This window comes from Canis lupus, chromosome 10 (assembly GCF_011100685.1).
Source record: "Canis lupus familiaris isolate Mischka breed German Shepherd chromosome 10, alternate assembly UU_Cfam_GSD_1.0, whole genome shotgun sequence".
Classification (NCBI taxonomy): domain Eukaryota; kingdom Metazoa; phylum Chordata; class Mammalia; order Carnivora; family Canidae; genus Canis; species Canis lupus.
The window spans coordinates 70,016,682-70,035,326 of record NC_049231.1 but is presented as its reverse complement, the minus strand read 5'-3'; the positions used below and the strand labels follow the sequence as shown (position 1 = coordinate 70,035,326).

The 18,645-nt window shown below is 57.2% G+C and overlaps 2 protein-coding genes across 9 annotated transcripts in view; both read left to right on the top strand.

Moving 5' to 3' along the window:
• C10H2orf42 (chromosome 10 C2orf42 homolog) overlaps nucleotides 1–1,394 on the top strand; it is a 28,391-nt gene extending 26,997 nt beyond the window's left edge. For all 7 annotated transcript variants that reach the window (XM_038551527.1, XM_038551521.1, XM_038551526.1 and 4 more), the window contains one exon: nucleotides 250–1,394. In XM_038551527.1, coding sequence (XP_038407455.1) covers nucleotides 250–458 — 209 coding nt within the window. In that variant the 3' untranslated portion in view covers nucleotides 459–1,394. The remainder of the gene's footprint in view (nucleotides 1–249) is intronic.
• Nucleotides 1,395–7,375: 5,981 nt separating this feature from the next.
• LOC102151723 (proline-rich protein HaeIII subfamily 1-like) lies at nucleotides 7,376–18,181 on the top strand. Of its 2 annotated transcripts, XM_038551520.1 has the most exons (4): nucleotides 9,723–9,973; nucleotides 15,239–15,940; nucleotides 16,408–16,705; nucleotides 17,720–18,181. In XM_038551520.1, exons 2-4 carry the CDS (start codon nucleotides 15,765–15,767, stop codon nucleotides 17,888–17,890), a joined length of 645 nt encoding a protein of 214 aa, XP_038407448.1. In that variant the 5' UTR covers nucleotides 9,723–9,973; nucleotides 15,239–15,764; the 3' UTR covers nucleotides 17,891–18,181. The 2 variants fall into 2 exon arrangements, 1 of the variants encoding a protein (XP_038407448.1); XR_005366289.1 differs by lacking the exons at nucleotides 9,723–9,973; nucleotides 15,239–15,940; nucleotides 16,408–16,705; nucleotides 17,720–18,181 and adding exons at nucleotides 7,376–8,856; nucleotides 9,000–9,496.
• The last annotated feature ends 464 nt before the right edge of the window (nucleotides 18,182–18,645 follow it).

Here is an 18,645-nt window from a genome sequence, read left to right as displayed (position 1 = left end):
AGAAAGACTAGGTCTTATTTCATTTGGAGCTGCCAGACAGTTCCCTGAAATCTTCTTTTGGGTAGATAGATCAGTAATTGCTTTTCCCTTCCCTTGATTCTTCTTGTTTTTCCCTTTGTTTCTCTCTTATTTTAATTTTTAATTTTTAAAAATTTTTTCCTTCCTGAACACAGTAACACTGGCCTGCCTCAAGTTTTGGAATGGTACTAATCATTGTTTTTGTTTTGTTTTTTTGTTTTTGGTCTTCAGGCAATACTTCCCCAGATCAAAAGGAGCCAACACCTTTCATCATTGAGTGGATCCCAGATATCCTTCCTCAATCCAAGATTGGTGAGCTGCGCATTAAATTTGAGTATGGTCACCACCGGAATGGGCACGTGGCGGAGTACCAAGACCAGCGGCCGCCGCTGGACCAGCCCTTGGAACTGGCCCCTCTGACCACCATCACTTTCCCTTGAGGCAAAACAAAACAGTCTTTTGCTGCTAAATTTGCACATCCCCACCCCTTGACAATTTTAAGTACTAGTTAGGCATTTAGATGGCCCTGCTCCTTAGTGAACTGCTCTTAGCTAAGATGCAATTTCTCAGAGCATTCAAGTGGTTTCTGTTGAAGAAGAACTCTTCTTGTAAATGGCCTTTTTGGTGCTGCTGTGTATAGTCTTCATCATAAATTGGGTGATATTCCTGGCTAGAAGTTTTAAAGGAACTAAAAGGAAACCAGCTCACTTTCCTTCTGAAAGGACTCCCGTTTAGAGTTTGCTTCAACCTTTTTCTAATGCTCTAAGAAGTTAGCAGCACTCCGCCTTAACACCAACAGTGTTGGAAGTTAATAATACCCTGGTTGGGGCAGAATGTTAAGGACCATCCTGACCGTTCCAGTCATGCCCTTTTATTCTGTTCTCAAATAAAGCACAGTGTCACTAGTTTTTCCAAAGTATTTCTCATGTTGGCCTGATTATGAAATTATAAACCTTTGGGGAGATTTAAGTAATAGTGAAATAGGAGAAAGAGGTCCACATGTCAAGGGAATGTTGACATTTCAAACGAATGCTTCTAATTGCTTAGTTCATTGATAGTTATTTCCTTCTTTATTCTCCAAAAAGTTTTAATAGCTGGTAAGATTCTGTTCCTGTTGCTGAGTTCATTGATCACAGAATGGAGACACTGAAAGACACAGAAGTAAAAGCCTGTCTTCAGGGAGAAAAGAAGGGAATGACATTTCCTATATGCCTACTATGTGCCAGGCACTCTCATTTACATTCCCAGTCATTTTCCTCGTTTAGTCCTCATTATTCTTTGAACTTAGGCATTACCCCTTCTTTTAAGTTAAACACATACCCTCTCTGAGGCCTCTTGCTGGAAACAGCATTAAAAATATTTCATTTTACTGCAAAGGACATATTCTTTCTACTTTATCATGTTGCTTTGATATAAATTCCTTGTAATTCGTTGTCCTTGGGAACACAAGAAAAATCCGTAAGAAGAAGGCTCTTGGTTTTCTTTAGACTGCAAGTAACAAAAATCCAACTCTAACCACGTCTGGCAAGAATGGGAATGAATGACTGGTTCGTGGACTCTAAACTAGGGCTGGACAGCCGTCCTGGGGCGGCCGGGGGTGGGACTAGGCCTCAGGAACCCTGCAGCCCTGTCCGTCTGACCCATCACTGTGTGTCCTGGGATTTCACTCACTCTCGGCACCAAGCAGCTCCTTCTGGCCCGAATTCTGGCTGAGAATTCGGCACCTGAAGTGTGACTTCCACACTAGAGCAGGGACCGGCCACTGTGCTCGGTCTCTCATCCAAAGGGCAAAGACCCACAAGGAAGACTGGCGTTTTGGTAAAAGCGAGAGCTGTGCCCCTCCAAGGGGCAAATTAAGTGTCTGTCCTATGTGGTTGGGGACACTTGTGTGGAGAGCTCACAGACGCTTTAGACGCTGGTGGAGTTCCTCGAGGAGACTCCGGAGAGGCCCGCAGAGAACTCAGAACTTGCACTGGGCTTTATTTTTTTTATTTTTTTATATTTTATTTATTTATGACAGATACAGAGAGAGAGAGAGGCAGAGACACAGGCAGAGGGAGAAGCAGGCTCCATGCACCGGGAGCCCGACGTGGGATTCGATCCCGGGTCTCCAGGATCACGCCCTGGGCCAAAGGCAGGCGCCACACCGCTGCGCCACCCAGGGATCCCTGCACTGGGCTTTAAAGGAGAAAAGATTTGTGTAGATAAGAAGAGGAGAAATTAAAATTAGGTAAAGCAGAGTCTTAAGGGACTGATGATGGTCCCTGTGGATTCTGGATGTCAGATTACAAAGTCTACTGGACGTTTTGAACAATGATGCGGAGTCCTTTCAAATGCACGTCATCTATTTGTGGGAATATCAGGTTCCCTTCATGTCTCTGCCACCCCTCCAGGCTAGCAGGCCGCCCAGAGCGCGGTGGCCTGGGTCACGTCTGGGTCACCTGCACAGAGACAGGACGACGGGTGCCAGGGCCTGCCGCCTGGTGCGCCCGCTGCGGCCGCCTGGGGCGGATTCCTGATTCCTCGCCCCGCGGCCGCGGCCCGCGTGTATGTCGGCAGGAGGGTGACCTCACCCGCGCCCTCCTTCTCTGTTCTTTATCCCCCGGGTTGATTTCCTAGTTTTCTTCCTTTGCATTTTGTGGTATTTCCTGGTACTCCTTATTGGACGCTTTTTATTTTTTTTTATTCTTAGTGTTTTATTCATTTAGTGGCGGCTGCACGCAGCCTGGGCTCCGGCCGCCCGGGTCAGGGCCCCCCCCCCGCCCGCGCCCGGGCCCGGGCCGGGGCCTCCAGCGGGACGAGCTCGCCGCACTGCCCGCGCGGGGCCCGCCGAGAGGCTGGGCTGTGGCGCCGCCCTGACTGCCCCCTCCCTGCTCGGACCGTCCGTCACGGACGCCGGCACCGGGCCCCGCCCCACAGGCACAGCCGCGCCGGCAGGTCACGCGGCGGCCCCCCCGCGGGTGACGTCACGCACCCCGCTTCCGGCCGCGGCGGCCGCGCGCTCTCCCGCCAGGCGGCGCCGCGGAGCGTCCTGCCCTCGCCGTCTGCGCAGCCTCGCGGGCGCCCGGGACACGTCACCGGCTTCGCGTCCTTTCTGGAGCGCGCGGGAAGGCGAGCGCGCGGCGGGTGACGACAGCGGGGTTCCCCGCGCGGGGGCGGGGCGGGGCGGGGCGGGGCCGCGGACGTGGCGCGCGGGAGGGCGGCGGAGGCGGCGGCGGCGGCGGAGGGCTGACTGCGCCACACCCGCCTCGTGACCCGCCGCGAGGCCCGACGCGGCAGACGCGCTGACGGGGCGGGGGGCGGCGCCGGGCGCGGCCGCTCCCACACCGTCCTTGGCCCCCGCCGCCGTCGGGCGGGCTCCGGGGAGCCCCGCGCCTCCCGACCCGCCGCGGGCTGGGCCCCGACTTCCGGGCACCGTCGGGTCGGAGCCCGCGCTGCGGCGGCGCGTCCTGGGGACGGGGGCGGGGGCGGGGGCGCGGGCGGGAGCGCGTGGGGTCGGGCGGCTCCTCGGCCGCGCTGGCCCCGCCCCCGCCCCGTGGCCCCGCCCCCGCCCCGTGGCCCCGCCCCCGGACGGCGCTGGCCCCGCCCCCGCCCCATGGCCCCGCCCCAGCCTGCGGGCCCCGCGGCGCGGGAGGGCGGGAGAGCCGGGCGCGGGGAGGGCGCGGGTTCCAGGCCCGGCCGCGCTCGCCGGCTGCCCGTGTGCCGGAGCGAGGCGTTGGGTTACCCCCAACGTCGGTGTTTTCCCGTAAGATACGGGCCGCCCCGCCCCGCCCCGCCCCGGATACGGCGGCCGGCCCCGGCGTGGCGCGGGCAGGCGATGGCCCGTCGAAGTGTGCAAGTTGGTTTCCACGCTGTGCCCGGCTCTGGCCCTGATCCCGGCCGTGAGGACCGGACCCGGTGGCTCCGCGCGCAGGTCTTCAGGAGCCGGAGCGAACGTTGTCTGGCAGGCGCTCGGGCCTGCCCGGCCTTGGGGGAAGACCCCGCCCCCGCCCTCCCACCCCCCGCACCCCCCGCACCCCCCGCACCCCCCGGCCCAGGGGGCACCATGACCCAGTCGGTGGAACCGGGGCCTCGTGAGAAGGGGGTGTTTACTGGGGTTTTCCGCGGCGCGACCCCGTGAAGGCACCTGCCGGGAGGGCAGCCCTGCGCGGAGCCTTCTCAGAGTCCCGCGGGTCGGGCGGGCCGGCGAGTCCCCGCGGCTTCCGCGAGGCTGTCCCAACCCGGTGGAGACGCCGTGTCGCGGAGGGAGCGCACCTGACGCATCCCCGGATGCTTGTGTAGCAGGTGTCACCCGCCGGGCCGGGGTTCTCACAAGCCGCCGTCCTGGTTTCCGCCGCGGTGCCGCTCGGGGAGGTCCCGCCTGCGCCTGGGGGAGCTGCGTGTCCCCAGCAAGGGGACGAGGGCTGTGCGGGCGCCCCGGGGCGTGCTGGGCTCTCCCCTGGGCCAGGGACGCTTGGGGCCCTGGGACACCCTCGCGCACAGGTGAGGGCGGTCCCCCCCCACCTCGGAAGCCCCCCTTCCTGGCCATCAAAGCAAAACCAGGGTTTGTTTTGTTTTGTTTTGTTTCAAAACCAGGTCAAGGGACGGACAAAGGGCAGCATTTGTGGCTCCGAAGGCAGCCTCCCCGCCTGGCCTCTCCGGGCGTGTTCAGGGAGTCCTGCTGCCTACCGGACCGGCCTTTTCTTAGCTCCATCTGGCAGGAGCCACCTCCCCCTGCACCTGCTGCCTCCACAACCGCTGCTCATTCGCAGTCGGCGACGCAGAAGGCGGAAACGTGGTGCCCGTGGCCTCCGGCCCTGACCCGCGTGGGGCGGCCGCGTTCTCCGGCAAGGCCGGCGGCCTCACCGCTGCGGCGGGTGCAGGCGGGACTGCAGGACCCGGAGGAAGGCAACAAAGGCAGAAAGCCCGTGTCCGTTTTCATGTGTTGTTTTTTTTTTTTTCTTTTTTAATCGTGAGCTTGGCTAGTGCAAAAGAGAGAACTTCCAGGATGAGGCGAGCTAACAAGGACCAGTTCCGTAAAACCCTGGGGTTGGTGCGTTAATGCTCCGGCTCAGAGCGAGGCAGGTAGTTTCTGCTCGAGCGAGCAGACGGGGGCCCGGAGCAGGGCCACTGCGTAGGCGCTTTCGTTTGGTTTTCCTTTCCCTTTGCTGCCAAGGCCGGCGTCCTTCTGCCTGACTCGGCGGATCTCGGGCCGGACTAGACGGCTGCCCGTCGTCCAGTGGCAGGAGCGTCTTCTGTCTGGGCGAGTACAGCCTCCTCGCTGGCCAGGGAAATCCGCGCGAGGGCCGATTAGCCGCCCGGGGACACAAGCCTTCAGGTTGTAAACGCGCCGCCTAAGTCTGAGGACACCCCGAACACTGACGGGACGACCGAGAGCGGTCTCAGGGCGCAGGGGCTGGAAAGCCTTGTATCTAGGTTGGGTCTGTGGGATCCCTGGGGGGCTCAGCGGCAGAGCGCCTGCCTTCGGCCCAGGGCGTGACCCCAGAGTCCCGGGATCCAGTCCCACATCGGGCTCCCCACAGGGAGCCTGCTCCTCCCTCTGCCTGTGTGTGTGTGTGTGTGTGTCTCTCTCTCTCTCTCTCTCTCTGTGTGTCTCATGAATAAGTAAATAAAATCTTAAAAACCATTTAGGTTAGGTCTGATGGATTGCGTTTTGGAGACCTGAACACCAGGGCCGGGCCATCCTTGGGGCACAGAAGCAAGGCCCAGCACCCGAAGGCCTTGACTCGGGACTTGGGCCCCGTAATTCCCTTGGTCAGACGGTTCTGGAAGGGGGAACAGCGGCCGTGCCCTAAGAGAGCGGCGACCTCGGTTCCGTACTTTCCCTCCAGGTTCCACATTTAGCGAGCAATCGAGACCTGAGGAAGAGACGAGCCAGTCAGGGCGGTTAAAGGGGTCCAGTCCCTTGAGCGTCTGCTGCCCTTCGTGGGAACCCACACACCCGCTGCCTTTTGTCTGTATGGCCCTCGGCCTCCGCGCGGGCTTAGTTAACGGAGGTTTGAGAGGTGGGTCCCCTTGCGGTGGGACGATGGGCCAGCCTGAGGGTGCAGGGCTCGGGTCCGGTCCGGGTCCTTGCTCTGATTCACGGGGTAAGCTCTGCCTCGCCGGGGCCTGTGGGCCTGTGGGGCCGGCGGGCGGCAGGGGCGCAGGGCCGGGAAGCCAGCTTTCCAAGGAAATGCTGTCCTGGTCTCATTGTTGGCTTTCCTGTTGTGGTCGCGTCCAGGAAAATTGTATCATCAGCCCAAGGCCGAAAGTGCCAGACTGTGGCGGGTGATACAGGCATCGCGTGCGTGGATTTGGAGGAAGGTGAGATGGGGTTGGGAGGTCCAAGGATGGTGCCCCCAGAAGGCTGGAGCAGACAGAGCTGTCGGGGGCCCGTGCCGCTGCCCCGGGACCGAAGTTCCCCTCCAGGGCCGATGGGAAGTATGTGGTCAGCTGATCCCTTCACTGGTTTTTTTTTGCTTGTTTGTTTTTCTTAATTTTTTTTTTAAGATTTTATGCATTTATCTGACAGAGACAGCGCGAGTGGTGGGAGGGCAGAGGGAGAGGAAGACCAGCAGGGCCCGCAGAGCAGGGAGCCCGACCCGGGGCTGCGACCCAGGACCCCGGATCGTGCCCTGAGCCGACGGCAGCCACAGCCCCGGGCCACCCGGCGCCCCGTCCCTTACCTGTTAAGCCAAAGGGAAAACACTGTCGTGGCGGGAGAGGGCGTGGCAGGCTCCAGAGGGAAGGAAGGAAAAACCCGCTATGGATTCACCGTTTGTTTATTCAACATTTATTGAGTCCCACGTGCAGGCGGCGAGCGAGGCCCCGCGGATCCGGAAACGGACGCAGCGCGCGGGAGCCGTCCCTCGGGCAGGTTCACGGTCCGGGTGGGGGGGGCAGGGAGGGCGCACGTGCTACGGGGAAGTTAGAGCAAAGGGTGGGAGTCGGAAGTGTGCTGAGGTGTTTAACTCCCAATTTTTTTTAAAGATTTTATTTATTCCTGAGAGACCCAGAGAGGGAGGCCTAGACCCAGGCCGAGAGAAGCAGGCTCCCTGCGGGGAGCCCGACGCGGGACTCGATCCCGGGACCCCCGGGTCACTGGGCCGAGGGCAGACGCTCCACCGCTGAGCCCCCGGGCGCCCCCATCCTCCCGATTTTAGATGAATTACGGGCACCGTAACCTAGAGGCGCAAGGACAGAGTTTGGTCTTTTTCTGTGGCTTGGGGTTGGCCGGTTACGGCCCAGGAGAGTTGGCCTGTGAACAGGCCTCGTGGCCGGGAAGACCGAGCCGAGGCCGGGGCGGAGCGTCCTCCTGCGAGGGTGGGGGGGGGGTGCAGGGGGGCTGGGGGGGATAGGGGGGGCCAGGCCGGGACGGAAGAGGGGAGGCCGGGCCTCTGGTGCCGTAGGAGGTCGCTGGGCTGCAGGCCTACGAGGCCCACCTGAGCTCGGAGTCTGGGCCAGACGCTCGGGGCTGCCAAGGTCACCGCGGTCACCGCACTGCCTGGCGCCCGAGGGGGCTGGCGTCCCCTGACGGGGTGCGGGCCCTGGGGTGCAGGGGGAAGCGTGGCCGCTGGGACAGCACGGGCGCCGGGCACGGGGGCGCCTGCAGCGCGGAGCCTGTCCCCGATCGTCTCCCTGGGGCCTGGTGACCCGCGCTCGGGATCTGCCTGCCGGTTCGCTCCCCCGTGGTGGCAGCACCGAGCCCGAGCCTGCCCTTTGTCACAGGCTAGGTGCCGGCCCGTGGGGCCCGGGGCGCAGGGGCCACCTGCACACCTACCTTGCTGTCCTCTGCAAGCGCTCGACGCTCTCCTCGAGGCTGCGGCCGGCGGTTTGCACTTGTCCGTGGTCTTCTGTTCGGTTAAAGACCCTGTGTTAGGGCCAGGATGTCCCAACGGGCGACTGAGCAGGGAGGCTCCTCCTTCCCGGGGGACTCCGGCGGCCCCGGGGTGCAGCAGCCTCTTCTGCCCGACAGGCCGCGTGCTCAGCGCCCTGCCCCGCCGGCCACCGTCCCCTGATACACTCGCGGAATGGCCCCGCTGACCCCGTGCACGCGTGGAGGGGCGGCCGGCAGGCTCCGTGCTAGCAGACTCAACATGCCCAGCGGCGGAGTTGGGGCCCAGCCCCCCGTGTGCTGCGGTTCTGGCACCTGGACCCCCGCCAGGCTCAGCGTCGCCGGGAGTGACTTGCTCTCAGGCTCCCGCGTGACTTAAGCAGAGCGTGTCGTGGAGCACACGGGCCTGCGTGCACCTCCCGTTGCCTGCACGTTAGCAAGAGAATCGTAGCCGATGAGAGCTGGGAACTGAAAGCTAGCACAGCGCGGGGGCTGAGCGAACGCCCTGGAAGGTCTTAGGTGGGTCTCATCACCTACAGCTCGACCCCTGGCTGCTGCGATATTTGCAACACAAAAGCGATTTCCCCAGAACTTTAAAAAAAGGGGGGGGGAGAGACAGGGAGAGACTGTAAATCTTACTTCTGACTCACAGCCACGAAACAGTCCCCAACTCAGTGGTGCAGCTGAGACCTTGCAAGTGGATTTAAAGAATAAAACTAATGAGGCCAGACACGTTTATGAGCTGTCCGCGCCCGACCGGGGTTATGGGAGGCTGGTGGCAGGCGCTAGGCTGCCGCGGCTTTCTGTCCCCCGCGCAGGGCCCCCTCGGCCACGGATGCGTCCCGGTGCCGACGACAGCCAGGGAATGACTGAACCGGGGCGTCCCGGCCCCCCCCCCCTGCGCTTCAGGCTCCAGCGCGGAGCTGCCCGTGGGATCCGGGGCCAGAGCAGGTCTTTCCTGAGAGCGTCCCCCGGGTGATCGGCTAGACAAAGGGAACCAAGGGGGTGTGCCTTTAAACCGGGTACGTCTACTCTGCTGAATTTTACACGTGGCATGTGCTACTTTGGGTGGGGAGTTGTACAAAATTACCTCTAATTTGAGGTTTGTAGGTTCAGGAAAATACAGAATTCTTTTTCTTTTTCTTTTTCTTTTTTTTTTTTTAAGGCACCGAGATGAGCCCCGCAGGGCGAGCTGGCGAGAACTCAGACCGCGGTCCTTGCCTGTGGGGATGACACAGGCCAAAGGAGAGAAGGAAAACAAGGCCGCCAGCTCGGCTAAAGCATTTTGCAAAGTTTAGCAGAGCTTTCCAGGTTTTTCTGGAAAAAGGAGGAAAGGAAGTAAAGGGCAACAAGAGGATTGGTTAGCAGCTGGCTTCAGAAATGCTGACAAGTGGATTTGCCTGGTTTTATTTTTCTAAGTCAGGGATGAGGAAAGAGTGCGGTTGGCCTGGTGCTGCTGGCCGGGAGGCAGGCCCCGATCTGGGCGCCGAAGCCGTCCTCGGACCTGCTGGGGGGCCGCTCAGTGAAGAGGGCGCGCAGACTCCCCGCAGGGCGTCCGAGGGTCTGGGAGAAGAGAGAGCACAGGAGCCTCGCTCTACTTTGTTTTGCTTTCTCTTTTTTTAAGATTTTATTTATTTATTCATGAGAGACACGGAGAGAGGCAGAGACCCAGGCAGAGGGAGAAGCAGGCTCCACGCAGGGAGCCTGACGCGGGACTTGATCCCGGGACCCCGGGGTCAGGCTCTGGGCTGAAGGCGGCGCTAACCCGCTGAGCCACCCGGGCTGCCCTATTTTGCTTTTTTTTTAATTTTTTTTTAATTTTTTTTTAATTTTTATTTATTTATGATAGTCACAGAGAGAGAGAGAGAGAGGCAGAGACACAGGCAGAGGGAGAAGCAGGCTCCATGCACCGGGAGCCCGACGTGGGATTCGATCTCCAGGATCGCGCCCTGGGCCAAAGACAGGCGCCAAACCGCTGCGCCACCCAGGGATCCCCTATTTTGCTTTTATATGTGTTTACTTCTTGAACAGGTAATTCATCTACATGACTCAAAACTGAAAAAATGTGAAGAGGTATAGAATGAAGAGTCTCTGCCCGGTTCCTATGCCCGGTCTGCCCATTGCTCCCGCCTCAAATGGGTGAGCCTGTGTTTAGGTTTTTGTTTATCCTTCTAATGTTTGTACGTATATACAAGCTAAAACAAAGACATATTCCTCTTTATTCCATTTTAACTTTAAGGTACCGTATCCTACACATCTTCTACACCTTCTTGGGGTCGCCCGCACACACACACACACTAAACACTATATTTTTGAAACTTTGCCTTATCAGTAATATAGAGAGCACTGTCCTTTTTATTTTTATGGCTACACACTTTTACAGTGTATGGTTATGCCATAATTTAACTGGTTCCCACTGAGGGATACTGAGGTTATTTCAAATTACAAATTAGGGCACTTTTTTTTAAAGATTTTATTTATTAATGAGACACGCAGAGAGACAGAGGCAGAGGGAGAAGCAGGCTCCACACAGGGAGCCCGACGTGGGACTTGATCCCGGGTCTCCAGGATCACGCCCTGTGGGCTCCCAGGGCATGGATTTTAAAGACAGGTGTGGGGCAGCCCTGGTGGCGCAGTGGTTTAGCACCGCCTGCAGCCTCAGGTGTAAAAAAAAGTCCCACATCCCTGCGTGGAGCTTGCTTCTCCCTCTGCCTGTGTCTCTGCCTCTTTCCATCTGTCTCTCATGAATAAATAAATACATCTTTAAAAATTTTTCAAAAAATAAATAAATACTTTTTTTAGGGACACCTGGGTGGCTCAGCGGTTAAGCACCTGCCTTTAGCTCAGGTCGTGACCCCGGGGCCGGGATGGAGCCTTGCATCCAGCTCCTTGCTCAGCGGGGAGCCTGCTTCACCCTCTGCCTCTGCCTGCGGCTCTCCCTGCTTGTGCTCTCTCTCTTTGTCAAATAAATAAAATATTTAAAAAATAAATACATAAATACTTTTTCTTGAATCAGTGCATTTTTGTTGTTTTTAGAAGTCCAGATAAATAAAAAGAAAAATATAAATTGGTTATGATCTTAACCACTCAAAAAAATTACTCTAAGTTTTGGCCTGTGTCTTTCTAGTTACTTCTTTGAAAGATTTTATTTCTTTAGTTATTTGAGAGAGTGGGGGTGCAGAGAGAGAGAGGCCATGGGGCAGCGAGGGAGCGCAGAGGGAGAAGCAGACTCCTCGCCGAGTGGGGAGCCCAGGACCCGGAGATCATGACCTGAGCAGAAGTCAGATGCTTAATGGACTGAGCCGCCAGCCGCCCCGACTGTTCCATTTACGAACTGTGTATTATTGGCATCTGGAAAACCTATCATTTTGTGCATATTTATTTTGCAGCTATTTTGTAATTATAATATACATGTTATGAATTTGCTTGTTACCTCTCATGTTTGCAGAAAATCATCTTGTGCTTTTAGGTGAAGTAGCATACCATCCACAGATACTGGTACTTTTGTTTTCTTCCAGATAATCTAGAGCTCTCATTTCTCTTTCTTGTCTTACGTAGCTAAAATTCCTAGAACAATGTTTTATTTATTTATTTATTTATTTATTTATTTATTTATTTTTAACTAGGCTCTTATGCCTAGCATGGAGCCCACCGATGTTTTAAAATAGTGAGCATTCAGGGCAGCCCCAGGTGGCTCAGTGGGTTAGTGCCACCTTCAGCCCAGGGCCTGATCCTGGGGTCCTGGGACGGAGTCCCCCATCCGGCTCCCTGCATGGAGCCTGCTTCTCCCTCTGCCTGTGTGTCTGCCTCTCGTTCTCTGTCTCTCATGAATTCGTAAACAAAATCTTAAAAAATAATAAAAAATAAAAATAGTAAAAAAAAAAATAGTGAGCATTCTGGGGCACCTGGCTGGCTCAGTTGGTAGAGCATGTAGCTCTTGATCTGGGGCAGGGGGCGGTATAAGTTCAAGGCCTATGTTGGGTGTGGAGAGTACCTAAAAATAAAATACTAAACAATAAATAAATGAAATAGTGAGCATTCTTTCTTTGTTCTAGACTTGACTTCAAAGGACTAGCTCTAGAGTTACTCCATTAAGTGTAATCAGGCTATCAGTCTGCAAACTTTTCCAACAAGAAATTATGTGATTTTCTAACCTTAAAAAAAAGTTTGAGGATGCCTGGGTGGCTCTGCCGTTTAAGCATCTGACTCTTGATTTCAGCTTAGACCATGATCTCAGGGTCATGAGATCAAGCCCCACCTCCGTGCAGAGTCAGCTTGAGATTTTCTTTCCCTCTCCCTTGGCCTCTCACTCCCCTACAGAAAAAAATAAAAGAGGTTTTCTATCAATTGCCTTTGATTCTACATTTGAAATTAGATCACTGCTTTAAAAAATAAAACAATTAATTCACTCTTTCCTGCTTTATTTTTGCCCTGCGTACTGCCCTGATATTTTTTAGGGCTTAGACCCAAGCAAGACAGGTCCCTACTCTGGAACTTGTATTTTACAGGGCTCCACATATCACAAACATATAAAATAATAATAATTCTCAGCAGATGTATTAGTTTCCTATTGCTGCCGTAACCATAAATTTAGTGGCTTAAAAGAACACAGATGTATTATCTGACAGTTCTGGAGACCAGAAGTCTAAAAATCAAGGTGTCAGCAGGTCTGCATTCCTTCTGGAAGTCCGGGGGAGAACCTGCTTCCTTGCCTTTTCCAGCTCCTCGGGGCCACTTGTATTCCTTAGCCCCATCCTCCGTCTTCAAAGCCAGTGACATAGCAGCTTCCAGTCACTTTTTCTCTCTCCAGCCTTCTTCCCTTCCTCGTCAGCCCCTTGTGATTACATTGGGCCCACACGGATATTCTCTTTTTTTTAATTTATTTCTGATAGTCATACAGAGAGAGAGAGAGAGAGAGGCAGAGACACAGGCAGAAGCAGAAGCAGGCTCCATGCAGGGAGCCCGACGTGGGATTCGATCCTGGGACTCCAGGATCACGCCCTGGGCCAAAGGCAGGCGCCAAACCGCTGCGCCACCCAGGGATCCCCGGATATTCTCTTTTAAAGATCCTAATCACAGGGCACCTGCGTGGCTCAGCGGTTGAGAGCATCTGCCTTTGGCTCACGGCGTGACCCTGGGGTCCCGGGGTCGAGTCCCGAATCGGGCTCCCTGCTTCTCCCTCTGCCTGTGTCTCTGTCTCTCATGAATAAATAAATACGATGTTTTAAAATAAATAAAGATCCTTAATCCCACCTGCAAAGTCACTTTTGCTCTAGAAGGTAACATAGTCACAGGTCCTGGGGATTAGGAGATCCCATCTCTGGGGGACTCTTTTCAGCATACCATAGCAGAGACATGACAAACCCTTCTTTTTTAAAAAAAGATTTTATTTATTTATTCATGAGAGACACAGAGAGAGAGGCCGAGACAGAGATCCCACGCAGTCAGCTCCCCTCGAGTGGGTCCGACTGGCCCCACGCCCCCTGGCTCAAGACCCGGGTTATGGGGGATCTCTGGGTGGCTCAATGGTTTGGCACCTGCCTTCGGCCCAGGGTATGACCCTGGAGACCCAGGATCGAGTCCCACGTCGGGCTCCCTGCATGGAGCCTGCTTCTCCCTCTGCCTGTGTCTCTGCCCCCCTCTCTCTCTCTCTCTCTGTATGTCTCTCATGAATAAATAAATAAAATCTTTAAAAAAAAAAAGAAAAAGACCCGGGTTATTAGCACTGAGGACCGATCAGCTCCGTGGCTCCGGGGACAGTGCTCTGCTGTCCCGTTGCCCCCACCCCCGTCCCGCAGCCGCTGTGCGGGCATCCTTGCCTCGGGTGCAGGGAGCAGGAGCCCAGCACCTAGGTCACCCTGACTGTTCCCCCATGGGACCAAGCTTCCTAGACTGGGAAATGGACGGTCTCAGGGTGGCACACGGCACCTGCTAGGGTCTACACCTGCCGCCCAGGTGTCCCCGTGCCTAAGGGCACAGCAATAAATAGCAAATTGAAAACCCTGAGACTGAGACATTGCAGAAGAAAAGGAAAAGCCACTTCCCTTGTTTTATGAAAAAGGGGCCCCACGTTTCCATTCACTGTGCTGGCAGGTAGGGCCTTCTCGAAGGAGTTAGCCAGAGCTCTAAGAATAATCCGGGAGGGTTATGGCTCCAGGGAGAATGGGCGTTAGGCCTGCCCAGATCTGCAACAATGTTGGGGCTACTTGAAGCCATGAGAAATGTCAACACTAGTGGCGAGGGACGATTAGCAAAGCAAATACAGGTGACTGCACCTGTGATAAGAACGATCAGAGCTGCTGGTGCGAGTCGCCGTCCAGCCGCATCTGGGAGGGGAAATGGGGGCGAGGCTGCCCGGCTGGTGCCCCTGCGGCTGGAGCTCAGCCTGTGCACCCCGATCCTCTGCAACCCCGTCCGTCAGAACCCCAGGATATCTGGATTTGAGGAGATCTGACCCCTTCACGCTTCCTTCAGTATTAGATGCAACAAAAATCTGGTTGTTGGCAATTTACTACTCAGCAACGGTCTTCGGTTTATTTTCACTCAATTCTTAGGAGAGTTGAACTTCAAATGGGCCTTTAGGGAAAAAATCACTTCAGATGCTTGTCTTTTTTGAATTTCCCATTCGTATTCCTCATTTTATTTATTTGCAAGCACTTCCTGCACATCAAAAATAACACCGCGTTAGTCCTGTGTGTCGCAGATAGGGTTTCCCAGTTTGCCCATTGTCTTTTACTTTTGTCCCTTGGCGACGTCTGCAAGCCACATCATCTGATGGAAACGAATGAGGTCATAGTAACAGTGATACCGAAATCTCATCTCACATTAATAATCACCTTATTTACCACTAATAATGATCGCATGTGGTGAATGTGTCGCAAACGCTTCGGTGCCGTCGACCCTCGCAGCCTACAGGGCGGGCGCTGCCGTCAGTACCATTAAGTGAAGGAACAGGTGAGAGACCCACACAGCCTAGAAAGGAATTGAATATGGGTCTTATTTATTTAAAGGTTTTATTTATTTGAGAGACAGACGTAGTGACGCAGCGAGCACAAGGACGAGAGGGTGAAGCAGGCTCCCCACTGAGCGGGGAGCCCAACTCGGGGCTCAGGGGCCCCCCATCCTGAGCTGAAGGCAGACACTTAACCAACTGAGCCCCCCAGGCGCCCTGGAATATGGGTCTTGATCCCAAACCTGACGCCCGTGTGCCGTGTTCCAACACCGTAGCCCTAAATGGCTGTTGCGCACTCGCATGTGGCTAGCCCGGTGGAAAGACCAGGTCTGAAGGAAAGGGTGGGAGAGAGAGATCATCGATTTTAACTGGATTACATGTTGAAACAGTATTTTTGATAAATTCGCTAAGCATTTTCGTGTTCATTTTCATTTTTTATTTTTTTCATGTAGCTAGTAGAACACCAAACACCAACCGGGACAGTTCTCCCCACTTTCCAGCCCTGCAGTTCTCTACGTGGGTGAAGGCAGGCTTTGTGGTCCTTTGAGTCTTTCATGATTGTCGTTGTTTCCTTTAAATTTGTTGTTAAACTAAAACCTGCAGTTTGGGGGTTTTGTCTTTTTTTCTTTTTTTGCACGACCTAAAATCATCCCAGCACCTCGCTCACTTGAACATTCTCAGTTCCCTTCCGTCTTTCTCACTTGAGCAGGTTTTACCACCTGGAAATGCACATCTGGTAACTGGCTGTTCTCGGGGCCAGGGCCCGGCCAGCGCCCCCAACCTCCTAAAGGGGGAACCCGGCCTTTGCAAATACGACGGTGATGCCCCCAAATTCACAGAAAGTGCAGTGGCGGTTGCCAGGGCCTGGGGCAGTTAGCTCAGGGGGGACACGGTTTGGGTGTGGCTGTGGGAAGCCTTGCGGGGCGCGGGGCCGACAGTGGCCGAGGTTGCAGCGCCGCGTGCAGGTACTTAGTGCCGATGAGCTGCGCCCTTGGGTGTGGTGACGCCGGGAGGTGCGGGCGCGGTTCACCTGCAGTAGACGGCGGAGGCGGAGGAGCCTGCAGACGCGATGCTCAGCCCTGTAGGCCGAGGAAGGACAACCCGGGGGATCCCAGCTCCAGGGGACAATCGGGGCAACTTCGTAGGGGTCGGAGGTAGATGGGGGGGCGACCCGCTGCGGGGGGGGGGGGGGGGGGGGGGGCGGGGTCCCCGACCTGGGCAGGTGGGCCCGAGCCCCCGCACCGAGCCGCCGCCGCCCGGAGCTGCGCCCCCGCCCCTCCCCCCGCCCTCCCCCCGCCCGCGCCGGGTCCTATTGTTCTCCCGCCCGCGTCTCGCTGTCGCCGCCCGGACCCGGGCCCCGCGGGCGCGACCCACGGCGAGGACGGGCGCCCCCGACCACCCGGCGTCGCGGCCCGGGCCTGCGTGGCTGTGGCCCCCCTGCCCTGCGCCGACCCCCGCCCGCACCCCGCCCCCTCGGTTCCACCTGCCGAGCTGCTCCGGGAAGCGCCCCCCCCCCCCGTGTCGCTCCCCCACGGTCTCCCTTGCACGTGGACGATGCGGGCGCAGGGAGGGGGCGGCCCCCAGGGCACCACCGACCCACTGGGGGGTCTTTCCGGGACAGGTGTGCGGCGGGCGCAGAACCGCGGATCCACCTGCTTCGCCGCCCCCCACGGTCCCCCCAACTATCCCCCCCCCGGCTCTGCGGGCCTCGGTGGTCACCTTGCCGCAGTGGCCTCCCGGCGGACCCCGCGGACCCCCGCCTGCTGACCCCACACCCCGAGCAAAGCCCCGCGAGGACCTGGGCCGTGGTTTCGGATGCAGTCGGCTGCGTGGAGGGAGCGCTGCGCCCGGTGGCCCAGGTGGGGCAGCATCAGGCCCCCGTGACCCAGGTGGGGCAGCATCAGGCCCCCCTGACCCAGGTAGGGCAGCATCAGGCCCCCGTGACCCAGGTGGGGTCAGCATCAGGCCCCCGTGACCCAGGTCAGGACAACATCAGGCCCTCCTGACCCAGGTAGGGCAGCATCAGGCCCCCGTGACCCAGGTGGGGTCAGCATCAGGCCCCCGTGACCCAGGTCAGGACAACATCAGGCCCTCCTGACCCAGGTAGGGCAGCATCAGGCCCCCGTGACCCAGGTGGGGCAGCATCAGGCCCCCCTGACCCAGGTAGGGCAGCATCAGGCCCCCGTGACCCAGGTGGGGTCAGCATCAGGCCCCCGTGACCCAGGTCAGGACAACATCAGGCCCTCCTGACCCAGGTAGGGCAGCATCAGGCCCCCGTGACCCAGGTGGGGTCAGCATCAGGCCCCCGTGACCCAGGTCAGGACAACATCAGGCCCTCCTGACCCAGGTAGGGCAGCATCAGGCCCCCGTGACCCAGGTGGGGCAGCATCAGGCCCCCCTGACCCAGGTAGGGCAGCATCAGGCCCCCGTGACCCAGGTGGGGTCAGCATCAGGCCCCCGTGACCCAGGTCAGGACAACATCAGGCCCTCCTGACCCAGGTAGGGCAGCATCAGGCCCCCGTGACCCAGGTGGGGCAGCATCAGGCCCCCCTGACCCAGGTAGGGCAGCATCAGGCCCCCGTGACCCAGGTGGGGTCAGCATCAGGCCCCCGTGACCCAGGTCAGGACAACATCAGGCCCTCCTGACCCAGGTAGGGCAGCATCAGGCCCCCGTGACCCAGGTGGGGTCAGCATCAGGCCCCCCTGACCCAGGTAGGGCAGCATCAGGCCCCCGTGACCCAGGTGGGGTCAGCATCAGGCCCCCATGACCCAGGTGGGGTCAACATCCGGCCCCCGTGACCCAGGCCAGGGCAGCATCAGGACCCCGTGACCCAGGCCACAGCAGCATCAGGCCCCCGTGACCCAGGCCACAGCAGCATCAGGCCCCCATGACCCAGGCCGCGGCAGCATCAGGCCCCCACCCTTTCTTGCAGATCACCATGTCCGTCTACACCGTGGCAGCTCTCCCAGGTCCTTGGGGCTGCAGCCGGGACAGCACCACTGCCTGTTCCGCCCTTGCCCCTTGGCCCTCTCCCAGCCTGCCCACCGCCACCCTTCCCGCTCACGGTGCACAGACAGTCCCGCTCCTGGGGGTCCACATCTGACCTGACTTCATTTTTCTTGAAAAGCGTTGAGCTGCTCACCCCAGTGACATCAGCTCGCTTCCCCACTGGGCCTCGAAGCCAGTTCCCTGCCTCCCCGGCCCCAGGCCTCGCCCCCTCCCAGACCCCAGCAGGGGACAGGCACACTGGAGGGCCACTGCCTAAGGCCCAGGACCTGTGCCCAAGTCCCAGCTCTGACACCAAATAATTGTGTTACCTTGGACATGTCGCACAGCCTTCCTCAGCCCCAATTTCCCCAAATGTAAAATGGGAATAAGAACCTACTTTATCACATGCTGTGTTGCTTAGATAATGTGTGAGAAAGCGCGTTGTGGGCTGTAAGGCTGTCTCCTGCTGTAGATCCAAATAAGAAAGATAAATGTTACTCAGATGCTGGAGACAGTGATTGCCTTTCCAAAGCAAAATTAAAAAAAAAAAAAAAATATATATATATATATATATATGTATGTATATAAAACGAGTTTTTCCTCTTAGCTGCAGTGTCAGCTGCATTAGAATTAGACTGGAAAAAAAAAGAATTAGACTGGATTCTAATCCATTAGACTGGATTCTAATTATTCCTTTTGGATCAGTTACCAGGTAATATTACAGGTAGTAGTGAAAGAACTCACAATCCCACCTGATCCTGGAGTCCGGGATCGAGTCCCGTGTCGGGCTCCCTGCATGGAGCCTGCTTCTCCCTCTGCCTGTGACTCTGCCTCTCTCTCTATATATATCTCTCATTAATAAATAAAATC

What these genes read in the sequence shown, in the direction of transcription:
- LOC102151723 (XM_038551520.1), top strand. Translation starts at nt 15,765, where the DNA reads ATGAGCTGCGCCCTTGGGTGTGGTGACGCCGGGAGGTGCGGGCGCGGT. An exon ending in CAACTTCGTAGGGGTCGGAG is followed by an intron (nt 15,941 to 16,407) that starts GTAGATGGGGGG and finishes TTTCCGGGACAG; the next exon opens with GTGTGCGGCGGGCGCAGAAC. An exon ending in ATCAGGCCCCCCTGACCCAG is followed by an intron (nt 16,706 to 17,719) that starts GTAGGGCAGCAT and finishes CCTTTCTTGCAG; the next exon opens with ATCACCATGTCCGTCTACAC.